This window comes from Eschrichtius robustus, chromosome 18 (assembly GCF_028021215.1).
Source record: "Eschrichtius robustus isolate mEscRob2 chromosome 18, mEscRob2.pri, whole genome shotgun sequence".
Classification (NCBI taxonomy): Eukaryota; Metazoa; Chordata; class Mammalia; order Artiodactyla; family Eschrichtiidae; genus Eschrichtius; species Eschrichtius robustus.
Window position 1 is genome coordinate 73,860,197 of NC_090841.1, and position 14,719 is coordinate 73,874,915.

At 38.7% G+C, this 14,719-nt stretch overlaps 1 protein-coding gene across 1 annotated transcript; it reads left to right on the top strand.

Moving 5' to 3' along the window:
- Positions 1-246: 246 nt before the first annotated feature.
- LOC137752116 (large ribosomal subunit protein eL6-like) lies at positions 247-1,151 on the top strand. Its single transcript, XM_068526838.1, is given in 2 exon segments — positions 247-668; positions 671-1,151. Coding segments are annotated over 2 exon segments (852 nt in total). The 5' UTR covers positions 247-259; the 3' UTR covers positions 1,114-1,151.
- Positions 1,152-14,719: the final 13,568 nt, after the last annotated feature.

The following is a 14,719-nucleotide window of genomic DNA, read 5'->3' on the forward strand; positions in this document are numbered from 1 at the left end:
CAGTTAAAAAAATGAAAAGATACAGATGAGAAAATATTTGCAAAAAATATGTTAAATGAAGGATTTGTACAAAGGACTCTTACAACTGAACTACAGAGACAAAGAAACCAATTTTAAAAATGGGCAAAAATTTTGAGTCAACACTTTGCTGACGAAGATACACAGGTGGCATATAGCCCATGAAATGATGCCAACATCATCAGTTGTTAAAGAAATGCCAGTTAAAAATAGAACTACTGCTTTTTTCCCATCTTGCAAGATGGCGGGTGAAAAGGCTGAGAAGCCAGATACTAAGGAGAAAAAACCTGAAGCCAAGAAGGCTGATGCTGGTGGCAAGGCTAAAAAGGTGAAGCAGGTTAAGAAGGGGAAGCCCCACTGCAGCCGAAACCCTGTCCTGGTCAGAGGAATTGGCAGATATTCCCGATCAGCTATGTATTCCAGAAAGGCCTTGTACAAGAGGAAGTATTCAGCAGCTAAATCCAAGGTTGAAAAGAAAAAGAAGGTGAAGGTTCTTGCTACTGTCACAAAACCAGTTGGTGGTGACAAGAATGGTGGTACCCGGGTGGTTAAACTTCGCAAAATGCCTAGGTATTATCCTACTGAAGATGTGCCTTGAAAGCTGTTGAGTCACGGCAAAAAACCCTTCAGTAAGCATGTGAGAAAACTGCACGTAGCATCACTCCTGGGACCATTCTGATTATCCTCACTGGGCGCCGCAGAGGCAAGAGGGTCATTTTCCTGAAGCAGCTGAGCAGTGGCTTGCTACTTGTGACTGGGCCTCTGTCCCTCAATCGAGTTCCTCTGTGGAGAACACACCAGAAATTTGTCATTGCCACTTCCACCAAAATTGCTATCAGTGGTGTGAAAATCCCAGAACATCTCACTGATGCTTATTTCAAGAAGAAGAAACTGTGTAAGCCCAGGCACCAGGAAGGTGAGATCTTCGACACAGAGAGAGAGAAATACGAGATTACAGAGCAGCGGAAGGTTGATCAGAAAGCTGTGGACTCACAAATTCTGCGAAGAATCAAAGCTGTTCCTCAGCTCCAGGGCTACCTCCGCTCTGTGTTTGCTCTTACAAACGGAATTTATCCTCACAAAGTAGTGTTCTAAACTTCTTACAAACAACCTAATTAAATAAATCCGGTCCATTTCCAAAAAAAAAAAAAAAAAAAAAATAGAACTACCATACGACCCAGCAATCCCACTACTGGGCATATACCCTGTGAAAACCATGATTCAAAAAGAATCATGTACCACAATGTTCATTGAAGCTCTATTTACAATAGCCAGGACAGGGAAGCAACCTAAGTGTCCATTGACAGATGAATGGATAAAGAAGATGTGGCACATATATACAATGGAATATTACTCAGCCATTAAAAGAAATGAAATTGAGTTATTTGTAGTGAGGTGGATGGACCTAGAGTCTGTCATACAGAGTGAAGTAAGTCAGAAAGAGAAAAACAAATACTGTATGCTAACACATATATATGGAATCTCAAAAAAAAAAAGGTTCTGAAGAACCTAGGGGCAGGACGGGGAAAAAGACACAGAAGTAGAAACTGGACGTGAGGACACGGGGAGGGGGAAGGGTAAGCTGGGACAAAGTGAGAGAGTGGCATGGACATATATACACTACCAAATATAAAATAGATAGCTAGTGGGAAGCAGCCGCATAGCACACGGAGATCAGCTCGTTGCTTTGTGACCACCTAGAGGGGTGTGATAGGGAGGGTGGGAGGGAGATGCAAGAGGGAGGGGATATATGTACACGTATAGCTGATTCACTTTGTTATACAGCAGAAACTAACACACCACTGTAAAGCAATTATACTCCAATAAAGATGTTAAAAATAAATAAATAACCCCCCCCCCCTCACACACACACAAAAGAAATGCCAGTTAAAACCATACTAAGATACACTACATACCCCCTGGAATGGCTAAAAAAGTAGCCTGATTACACCAAGTGTTGCAGAGGATGTAGAGTTACTGGAACTCTCATACACTGCTGGTAGAAGTATAAAATGGTACAAACATGTTGGAAACCAGTTTGAGCCTCTCTTAAAAATGAAATATACATCTATCATAAGCACTAGTCATTCTACTCCTAGGTATTTACTCAAGAGAAATGAAAGCATACCTTCATACAAAGGCTTTTACAAGATTTTCATAGCAGTTTTCAAATAATAGCCCCAAACTAAAAATAAAATGCGTGTCAACTATTGAATGGGTAAACAGATTGGAGTTTATCTATTCAGTGGGACCCTATTCAGCAACAAAAAGAAATAGTGATTGACAGACCCAACTATATGAATGAAACTTGAAATTATTATGTTTTGTGGCAGAAGCCAGAAAAAAATACATACTTTGTGATTTGTATTTATATAAAATTCTAGAAAATACAAACTAACCATACTGTTACTTTATTAATGGCTGCTTGGAAATGGGGGTCAGAACTTTTGGGGGTGATGAACACGTTTAGCATCTTGGTTATGTTGATAGTTTTAAAGGTGAATACATATACATACTTTCATCAATTCGTATACCTGGCATATGTGCTGCTTATTGTTTGTCAGTTTTATCTCATTAAGAATGGAAACAAAAACAGGAAGAAATTCTATTTTGGTGTTTAAAGTTACAGGAGCTCCTTGTAGGATTATAGGCAGAAAGTTGCTTGGTCAGATTTATATCTGATGTAGCTCTATTTGGACACAAAGGGGAGAAGGATTGAAATACACTAGCAACTAGGGGATTTGAGTGTTGGTTCATATCCAGGCAAGAAAGGATGAGGTGTGAACTATGAGAAAAGCAGTGGGATGGAAAGACAGTGACCAGCACAATATCTAGAGCTGGGAGAAAATCCTGTCTATAAGTTACCAACTTTGTGGCTAGTGGAATATGGTTTACTTCTTTGGTAATGTTTCTTCATCTGTAAAAAGTAGGGTAATGATATTCAAGTATTAGTTAATGTTACTACTGAATACTAGTATCAGTTAATTCTGAGCATTAAATGCAATATATACATGTGTATAGTTGGCATTCTGTGTTAATGTGGAATCTGATACATTTACGTTGAGTCTTCTTTGTCACCTCATGTAAGTCAAATAAGATTTGTTCTATACCATTATATGTTCAAGAATAATAAAAAGGATGCCAATATTGTTGTTTAATGGGTATAGAGTTTCAATGTTGCAAGATGAAGAGTTCTGAAGATTTACTGACCAATAATTTCAATGTACTTAACACTAACGTGTACTAAACTGTACACTTAAAAATGGTTAAGATGGTAAATTTTACATTTTATGTATTTTGCCACGATCAAAAGCCTTAAAAGAGCTGTCAATACAGTACACAAAAATTCTTTAAACTTGGCATAGTGTTAGAAGTTCATACAATAGTACAGAGAATCTGGTAGTAGCTAAATCCTGTGCGTGGCTGAGCCTCCCACCTAATGATCCTGCCAATCACAAGCAAGATGGCCCTTGTTAAACTAACATTTTGGCCCCAAAATCCATATAAAAAACTCTTCCCAAGTATTTTTACTTTTTGCTAATATATCTCTTTGCACTAAAGCAAACTGAGGAGACTGCCCTATTTCACCTTCTGTAGTCAAAACTCAAGTTCAGGATTTAAAGGGAAGATTGAACCATGCATGTCCTCCAGCGCCAGAGGAAAGAAATTTAGAAAGAGAGAGAGAGGGAAGCACAGATTGAAAAATCTGTGGGAAATTGGTGTAAAAAGAGATTGTTTGCCTTCATTTCCCAGACCTCCAACCTCCAGGAGAGGTTAAGACTACAAACAGAGGGAGGTGAGATTTGCTGGTACTTACAGCTTTGCATACATTTACCCCTCTCTCAGGAGGTAGAGTCATTATTTACATTTTACAGGTAAGGAAACTGAGATTAAAAATTTGCCCAAGAGCATACAGCTAAGAATTTGCAAAATATATATTCAAATCATAATATTCTTATTACAAATCTCATAATCTTAAACCATATCTTATATGCTTGTGGGTACATGCATGTGTATAAATTTTGACACATGTAAATAAGGAAAAAAAAACAATATGTAAATACATAGACAAAGGAACCAAAGAATGTAATTTTGTTATTTATTCCATTTGTCTATAAAATTAACACAATGAAATTCCAGGGATAATAGCCAACTGGGCCCCAATTCTGTCATCAAATGTTGCCAAAATATCGGCATGTGCGTTATTATAACCTTATTCAAGTCTCTGATAAAAATTATTGAAATATTTCATTCAATCTTTTATCATAGTTTCCATGTCCTAAGAACTCAAACATGCCACTTAGTGGAAATAATAAATAAAATGAATCTATTTTCCCTATTTAAAATGTTGTAATTCCTCATACATTCCGTATCTATTTCTTTTTATTTTCATGTAAAGATTGCTGTAAATTGTATTTATTAAAACTATGTTATGTGACACGGGATTTAAAATCTGTCTTTTACAGAAGCACTGGCTATAACTTCTATGTATTATATTCTAGACTTCTTTGTGCACAATATTGTTCATAAGCAAATCTAAACTAAATTACTATGTACATTTTACCCTCAAAGACACATTTAAAGTAGGTATCTTTACAAACTCAAGCAGTAGAATCTTCTAAGGGTCTGATTTAATGTCTTTAATTCTACTTAAAATTTAATAATTACCATAATAAAGACATCATTACAGAATGATAATCCAAATGGTAATTAACATTTCTATTTTGTTGCTTCAAGGTCAACACAGTGGCGGAGAAGCCTGTTCCTTCCTTTGCCTTGTAACATTCCTTTCCACAGTGCTAAACATTCATAGTGCAGATTAATATGGCTTTTGGCCTCACTCTCTGAGCTGCACCTGAATCTTGGTGGTTAGAGGCCGGGAAATTAACAAATGCACCACTCTGCTTCATTCTCTGCTCCCCTCTTTTACTTATTTAATTTTAATTTTATTTTTTATTTTATTAACATCTTTATTGGAGTATAATTGCTTTACAATGATGTGTTAGTTTCTGCTGTATAACAAAGTGAATCAGCTATACATATACATATATCCCCATATCCCCTCCCTGTTGCATCTCCCACCCACCCTCCCTATCCCACCCCTCTAGGTGGTCACAAAGCACCGAGTTGATCTCCCTGTGCTATGTGGCTGCTTCTCACTACCTAACTATTTTACATTTGGTAGTGTATATATGTCCATGCCACTCTCGCACTTCGTCCCAGCTTACCCTTCCTCCCGCCCCACGTCCTCAAGTCCATTCTCTACGTCTGCATCGTTATTCCTGTCCTGCCCCTAGGTTTGTCAGAACCATTTTTTTTTTTTTTTTTTTTTTAGATTCCATATATATGTGTTAGCGTACGGTATTTGTTTTTCTCTTTCTGACTTACTTCACTCTGTATGACAGACTCTAGGTCCATCCAATTCACTACAAATAGCTCAATTTCGGTTCTTTTTATGGCTGAGCAATATTCCACTGTATATATGTGCCACATCTTCTTTAGCCATTCATCTGTCGATGGACACTTAGGTTGCTTCCCTGTCCTGGCTATTGTAAATAGAGCTGCAATGAACATTGCGGTACATGACTCTTTTTGAATTATGATTTTCTCAGGGTATATGCCCAGTAGTGGGAATGCTGGGTCGTATAGTAGTTCTATTTTTAATTTTTTAAGGAACCTCCATACTGTTCTCCATAGTGGCTGTATCAATTTACATTCCAACCAACAGTGCAAGAGGGTTCCCTTTTCTCCACACCCTCTCCAGCATTTATTGTTTGTAGATTTTTGGATGATGGCCACTCTGACTGGTGTGAGGTGATACCTCATTGTACATTTGATTTGGATTTTTCTAATGATTTGTGATGTTGAGCATCCTTTCATGTGTTTGTTGGCAATCTGTGTATCTTCTTTGAAGAAATGTCTATTTAGGTCTTCTGCCCATTTTTAGATTGGGTTGTTTGTTTTTTTGATATTGAGCTGCATGAGCTGCTTGTAAATTTTGAGAATTAATCCCTTGTCAGTTGCTTCCTTTGCAAATGTTTTCTCTCATTCTGAGGGTTGTCTTTTTGTCTTCTTTATGGTTTCCTTTGCTGTGCAGAAGTTTTTAAGTCTCATTAGGTCCCATTTGTTTATTTTTGTTTTTATTTCCATTTCTCTAGGAGGTGGGTCAAAAAGGATCTTGCTGTGATTTATGTCATAGAGTGTTCTGCCTATGTTTTCCTCTAAGAGTTTTATAGTGTCTGGCCTTACATTTAGGTCTTTAATCGATTTTGAGTTTATTTTTGTGTTTGGTGTTAGGGAGTGTTCTAATTTCATTCTTTTACATGTAGCTGTTCAGTTTTCCCAGCACCACTTATTGAAGAGGCTGTCTTTTCTCCATTGTCTATTCTTACCTCCTTTATCAAAAATAAGGTGACCATATGTGCGTGGGTTTATCTCTGGGCTTTCTATCCTGTTCCATTGATCTATATTTCTGTTTTTGTGCCAGTACCATACTGTCTTGATTACTGTAGCTTTGTAGTATAGTCTGAAGTACAGGAGCCTGCTCCTCCAGCTCCATTTTTCCTTCTCAAGATTGCTTTGGCTATTCGGGGTCTTTTGTGTTTGCATACAAATTGTGAAATTTTTTGTTCTAGTTCTGTGAAAAACGCCATTGGTAGTTTGATAGGGATTGCATTGAATCTGTAGATGGCTTTGTGTAGTAGAGTCATTTTCACTATGTTCATTCTTCCAATCCAAGAACATGGTATATTTCTCCATCTGTTTGTATCATCTTTAATTTCTTTCATCAGTGTCTTATAGTTTTCTGCATACAAGTCTTTTGTCTCCCTAGGTAGGTTTATTCCTAGGTATTTTATTCTTTTTGTTGCAATGGTAAATGGGAGTGTTTCCTTCTCTTTCAGATTTTTCATCATTAGTGTATAGGAATGCAAGAGATTTCTGTGCATTAATTTTGTATCCTGCTACTTTACCAAATTCATTGATTAGGTCTAGTAGTTTTCTGGTAGCATCTTTAGGATTCTCTGTGTATAGTATCATGTCATCTGCAAATAGTGACAGCTTTACTTCTTCTTTTCCGATTTGGATCCCTTTTATTTCTTTCTCTTCTCTGATTGCTGTGGTTAAAACTTCCAAAACTATGTTGAATAATAGTGGTGAGAGTGGACAACCTTGTCTTGTCCCTGGTCTTAAGAGGAAATGGTTTCAGTTTTTTTACCATTGAGAACGATGTTGGCTGTGGGTTTGTCATATATGACCTTTATTATGTTGATGAAAGTTCCCTTTATGCCTACTTTCTGGAGGGTTTTAATCATAAATGGGTGTTGAATTTTGTCAAAAGCTTTTTCTGCATCTATTGAGATGATCATATGGCCTTTCTCCTTCAATTTATTAATATGGTGTATCACATTGATTTGCATATATTGAAGAAACCTTGCATTCCTGGGACAAACCCCACTTGATCATGGTGTATGATCCTTTTAATGTGCTCTTGGATTCTGTTTGCTAGTATTTTGTTGAGGATTTTTGCATCTATGCTCATCAGTGATACTGGCCTGTAGTTTTCTTTCTTTGTGACCTCTTTGTCTGGTTTTGGTATCAGGGTGATGGTAGCCTCGTACAATGAGTTTGGGAATGCTCCTCCCTCTGCTATATTTTGGAAGAGTTTGAGAAGAATAGGTGTTAGCTCTTCTCTAAATGTTTGATAGAATTCGCCTATGAAGCCATCTGGTCCTGGCCTTTTGTTTGTTGGAAGATGTTTAATCACAGTTTCGATTTCAGTGCTTGTGATTGGTGTGTTCATATTTTCTATTTCTTCCTGGTTCAGTCTCAGAAGGTTGTGCATTTCTAAGTATTTGCCCATTTCTTCCAGGTTGTCCATTTTATTGGCATAGAGTTGCTTGTAGTAATCTCTCATGATCCTTTGTACTTCTGCAGTGTCAGTTGTTACTTCTCCTTTTTCATTTCTAGTTCTATTGATTTGAGTCTTCTCCCTTTTTTTCTTAATGAGTCTGGCTAATGGTTTATCAATTTTGTTTATCTTCTCAAAGAACCAGCTTTTAGTTTTATTAATCTTTGCTATCATTTCCTTCATTTCTTTTTCAGTTATTTCTGATCTGATCTTTCTGATTTCTTTCCTTCTGCTAACTTTGGGGTTTCTTTGTTCTTCTTTCTCTAATTGCTTTAGGTGTTAGGTTAGGTTGTTTATTTGAGGTGTTTCTTGTTTTTTTTTTTTTTAAATCAACACTTGATTTTTTAAAAAATTATTTGCTTTATTCATTTATTTAAAAATTTTATTTATTTATTTATTTATGGCTGTGTTGGGTCTTCGTTTCTGTGCTAGAGCTTTCTCTAGTTGCGGCAAGTGGGGGCCACTCTTCATCTCGGTGCGCGGGCCTCTATCGTGGCCTCTCTTGTTGCGGAGCACAGGCTCCAGACGCGCAGGCTCAGCAATTGTGGCTCACGGGCCTAGTCGCTCCACGGCATGTGGGACCTTCCCAGACTAGGGCTCGAACCCATGTCCCCTGCATTGGCAGGCAGATTCTCAACCACTGCGCCACCAGGGAAACCCTGTTTCTTGTTTCTTAAGGTAGGATTGTATTGTTATTAACTTTCCTCTTAGAACTGCTTCTCCTGCATCCCATAGGTTTTGGGTGGTCGTGTTTTCATTGTCATTTCTTTCTAGAAAGAAAGACATGTAGATGTATTTCTGATGTATTTGTGGGGAGGAAGGTGATCTCCACGTCTTACTCCTCCACAATCTTGAAGGACTCCCTCTCTGCTCCCCTCTTTAAATGGTAATTATAGGGACGCCATTCATGCTTCTATGGTTAAGCATTTCCATTAGAAAACCAGTCTGTCTTCTGAGATTAATACTTTCCCTATAAAAACAGCCTACCCACTTAAATTAGACCAAAAAAATATATAAATGAATAACTCTGAAATTGTAATCTTGAGGGCAAAATTGAGAAAGAGTAAAAACAGGTTGCCATGTAATGTAGTACAAGTTGTGCACTGAACAATTCCAGGGAATACAATTCACATAGAGGTGTGCATCAACACTTCTATGTTCCAGTGTAGGTTCAGTAACTTAAGTAGTGGAAGAAAAAATAACTAGAGCTCTATTAGGCTAAAAGTTAATCTCTGATAAGTACTTTAGAAATATTGCATTAAAATTATAGATCGCAGGCAAACTCTTAAAGAAAATGTATATAAGATGCTACTTACTGAGCGTGAGAGATACAGCTGGGATAGAAGCTACTGAAGGTGTTATTATAAGAGCTGGTGACCAAAGGAATGTTCACATCACATCATATGGAAATGAGAGTTTATAGGAAAGCTTGTTTTTCCCTATGCTTTGCTTCTTATATTTGTAACCAGGGAGTAGAGATCTCCTTCTTAGCTGGGGCTAGGCAGCTGGCAAGGTGCATCAATTGGTCTGAGCTGTTGGAATGAGCTACATGTGTTTATTTAGAGATTAATTCTTCTATCGTGACAGATGGTCCACCAAGTATGGTGTATGTTTTTCAGAGCATACTTTCTGGGCTTCTAGTTTTTATTTAGGCCATGATATCAGGTGCTCTGCAATTTACAGCGTAGAAGTAGTAGTACAGAATTCCTCACAAGCATTTTTTTGTAGTTGGAGACAATTTCACTGAACTATTGTATAAAGGTCAAATGAAAAGAATGATAACACTTTGCAGAGCCCTTACCTCTCTACTACAGTGTTTTTAATATTCTTATTTAGCCATCCTTTTGGGCTTATTTATTGGGTTCCCCACTGAAAATGTAAATACGTTTCCATTTGTTTTGCAGCTGGAAATAGTTCAGCCAAGAACAAAAGCTTGAACCCTAAGGGAAGGACAGGGTCTGGGGCATGGCAAGCTCTGCTGGGGTCCTAGGAAAACTGAGCGGTTGGCTTTCTTGGACAAGATACCTGGACATTCTGGCCCAACAGCAGTCCCAAGAGTGAACACCTGAGCTCTCATAGAATGTTATTACCTTCTGAAATGGCTGGGGCCAAAGCAGCAACAGGAATGACCAAGGAATGAGCATGAAAGTCATGACATTTTAATGCTTTAGGCCTTGAGGTCCCCAAGGCGGGGCTGTGCTCCTGCCTTCTTTCTACTGCACACCTGGGGATTTTCCTAGCATCTGGTGGCTGCTCAAAACAAGTTTCTTGAATGAATGAATAAATAAATGGTTGTCTTTCCACACACACTGTCTTATTTGATCTGGCAACAGACTCCCTTGAATTTTTATTTCAATGAATATTATCGAGCATCAAGAAGACGGACAAATACATTCAAGTTAATGTCTCTAACACCTAAGAGCTGTCACTATACCAGAGCACGTAAAGGTTCATGGGATCAGAAATGTGAATACATCTAGCTCTGCGTGGGCGTGAGGGTGGTCAGGGAAGGATGGATTAACACCTCTGTGCTCCTGGAGTCTTAAAAGGTGAGCAAACATTCTGTAGACCCTCAGGTGAAGGGAGCTTATGCCAAGAAAACTCTCCACCTCAGTGTATACACCTGGTCACCTGGTGATTTTATCAAAATGCAGATTCAGCCGGTCTGGGTGGGACCTGAGAATTTTTCATTTCTAACATATCCTGGGTAATGCTGATGCTATTGGTCCGACTGTATTTTGAGTATCAAGACTTTGGGGGAAAAAGGTCACATTTAGAAAAATATAAATAATCTACTATATCCAGAGCACCATCTCCAAAGTGGTGGTCGTGTGCACCAAGGGACATACAAGATGACAATGAGAAGAAACTATTATAGCTTCTTTGATTTTTGTATCAGCTTCTGAAAATGTCTATTTTTGTTTAACATACATGACATATTAAAAGATATATGTACAAGACATACAAATATATATAGACATATTTGTTTGAGAAGATGCTTAATTTTTTTACTAAAAGAGGTTAGTGTTAAAGAAAAAGAAAAAAAAAAGGCTTAGACATAACTGGTGCAGTGCACAGGAAAAGGCAAGGAACAGACCATTATCTCATTTTTCAGACAGAGACACTGAGGCTCTAAGATGTCAAGTGATTTTCCCAGGTTCACATAGCTAAGGCCCAAATGCAGACCTTCTGACTCTAAGTCTAGTGCTCTTTCCTCTCCTCTGTGCCTTGGGCACTTAGCTGGTGAACAGAGCCATCAAATAACTCAGAGCACAGGGAGAATCCTCACCTACAAATGCACTTTCCTTCTGACCACTAATAAAACACAAGCAGAGAAGGAAATTTGCAAAAGCCAGATTGTCTTACATTAGCATCTCATTTGAGATAAAACCTTTCTTGCTGGTGTCGTTAATCACCTTACCTCTTCCCTTCCCCTAGGAATCCCTGGTGACAGACTAACTACAAGCTGTTTTGTATCTGTATTGCAGCTATCTCAAGATCAATTAGTATTTTTCACAGAGCTGTCCTGTAGCAATACAATAGGGGATGTGGACAAAGTCAACTGTTGTGAGGCCACAGTTGAGTTGCCTGTGAACCTGTAGGGACAATGAAAGGGCTGTCCCATCTTATGATGTCAGTCTGAGCTTTGAATATGGCCATTTCTGGTTTTATCTTAACAGAAGAATGAAGCCATAAACTAGGGAGGATTGGAGTGAGGAGTGGAGTTTGAGCATTACTTATGGAAGTACTTGCTTTGTTAGCTATCTTGCAAATGAAATAAATTCCATTCTAACATTGCAGAAGACCTTAGCAAGTCACCTTCTCCAGGGGCCTTGCGGGGAGACCAGGAGTCAGGCCCTGCGGAGGTGATTAGCTTTCCTGCCCAATATATGAAAAGTAAAAAGTACATGCAATATTAAAAAACAATGAAAGAGTGTCTTTAGAATGTGCCAGAATGTGTGTGTGTTCTGTCCTTTGCTCCAATCTCCAGCCCTACTTCCTTTGTTATTTTTGTTAGAGCCTTAAGCCCTGCAGGCATTGGAGGTTTGGACTCCAGAGGACTCGGTCCTTCCAAGTGCTAACCTGGCTTTCCCAGCTAGAGACTCACAGGCTCCTAACCAGTTTGCACACTGACTTGTTCTTGAATACCTCATTGTCGTGATTATAAACCAAGTCTAAGGAAGTTACGCCTGTTGATTGATTAACTCATTCATTCCTTTACTCACTCGGTTATTCAGTTGTTGACTTTAGCAAGCAAGCCTTACCTAGTGCCTACTAAGTACTGGTCACTGTGGGAGTCATGGGAGAAACAGAACACATACCATCCTCACCTACCAAAAGCCCCTTGCTTAGGGGAGGGCAGATAAACAAGCAATCACAGTGCAGTGGGATGCATGCTGGCAGGGAGTAGAACCAATGACAGAGAACTGGGTTCTAGTTCCAGATCCTGCATTTGTTAGCACTGGGGGGTAATACCTTTGAAGGGCTTGGCAATCTCTGGAGACACCAGCAAATTCAATAATGGGGCAGAAAAGTGGCATTTAATGAATATTGGGCAAGCTATATCTATTATCTATCATCTATCTGTTTATCATACCTTTGCACGTATATACATATATATGCATATACATTGATATACATACATGAATATACATATATACATACATATGTACATATACATACTAATATACACATATAGGCATATACACACATTTGCATATATACACATATAGTATACACATATACACATATACTATACACATATAGTATATTTACACACATACATACATATATGCATATATATAAATGCATTTTTCATTTTCCCTCACTACTATCCTGAGATATTAATATTGCCAATGTATAGCAAATTATATTACAATTTAGAAATTCTAAAAAGCTAGCCAAAGTTACTCTGAATCCACACAGTTTGGGCTCCAAAGCCAACACTATTTCTGAAAACATGTCCTTAGAAGGGAGACGCAATGCTTAGTTCTGAGCAACTTACCATAAATACTTTCATTGAGTATATAGAAAAGAAGCACAGTTGTTGCTCTTTGAAACTTTCTTTGGTTATGGGAGTTCTTGCTTTTTCCTTCTTGTGCTCAGATTCTTTCATATATTCCAGGTCACTATAGTAACACAGTGAAGCTTTAATTCCTTTCCCAAGGGCTAATCTCTCAGTGAAGAACTCCTCAGCTGTGCCAAGGAGTGACTGCCTAGGTAACAAATGTTTCCATGTTAATAATTCCCTTTAAGAGTGTTTGGGTCTTAGACAATCAACTTTCAACAATTCAGAAACCACATTTTAGAGTTTCAAGATGGCAGATCCTGTATTATGCCATGAATTTCTCAGTAGCTGTGAATCTGACACCTTGAAAAAATATTTTCATGGATAATAATAGAAATCAAGAGGAGTTTCAGCCTAATCATGCAGGAGGTTTTCTGGGTTTTACATATTAAATGTATGCACTCTCAGGTCTGAGATTTGAGAAGCCGCTCACTTGAGAGAGAAGGAAGGCGGGCACAATGAGGTATCAAAGCTCTTTCCATTTTCCCAGCCTATAGAGATCACAGGTCTTTCCGTAACTTGTAGACCACCAGCTCCTCTCAGGGCTCCTCAAACTAGCTCAGTCCAGCTTCTGACCCTCTCTGCTTTGGTCAAAGGGTAAATGTGGATAAGTAGTCACCACCCTACCAGGCACCACACTTACTTGGTGTCTTAGTCAGCTCGAGCTGCCGTAACTAAATATCACAGACTGGGTGTCTTATACAACAGAAATTTATTTTCTCATATTGTGCAGGCTGGGAAGTCCAAGACCAAGGTGCTGGCTGACTGAGTTCCCTGGTGAGGGCTCTCTTGCTGGCTTGCAGATGGCCGCCTTCTCACTGTGTCCTCACAAGGAGAGAGTGACGGCCATCTCTTTCTCTTCTCATTAAGCTACTCATCCCATCATGAGGGCCCCACCCTCATGACTTCATCTAACACTAACTACCTCCCAAAGGCATCATCCTCTAATAGCATAACATGGGTTATGGCTTCAATATATGAACTTGGGAGGGACACAATTTAGTCCATCGCCCTCAGGAATATAGTGTCCTGGGCGTATGTGAAGTGTGGTGCTCAAGCTGGGGAATGGGACTGCCCACACCAGTAAGTCATACTATCTCGGAGCAAAGTCATGAGGTGCGGACAAGTGTCACTCCTAGTGGATAATTACAAGTGAGATGCCAGAAGCTGACAAAGGAAGATCTTTACCAGTTACAAAAGAAGGGACAGTGAGAGTTCCCTGGACCCTCAGAGCTGCAGTGGGAAGGCTCATAGGATGAAGGAGGTGACTAGTTCCCATGGGGCTTCTGCACATTCAGTGGTCTTCCTTTCCTGGGTCTCACAGTGATTCTCTTCCATTTAAAGCAAAGTCCTCAGATTTATCTCCCAGTTCCTGCTCCACATACCCTGAAATCCTTACAGTCTCTCATCACCCTTCCTTCCCTCAAAGGTACTTCCTTCTTTTTACCTGCTTATGCTCTGTATGTTCTTTCATAATAGGTCTTGGTGATCCATATCTTCAACAAAGTCAATAAGGGTTACTTTTTCTTGCGTAACAGGAAAGTCTTCTTCGGCAAGTACTACCAGGAATTTAGAGAATGGGAAGTGGGAGGAAGCGTTTATATTTTTATTTCTTTTGCTGTTATTTTATTTGCATGATAAATAAAAAATAATAAAAGTGCCACATTGCCCTATTAAAATATTATTCACATTATTTTTTCAGAGATAACCTAGTGTTAAAAGAG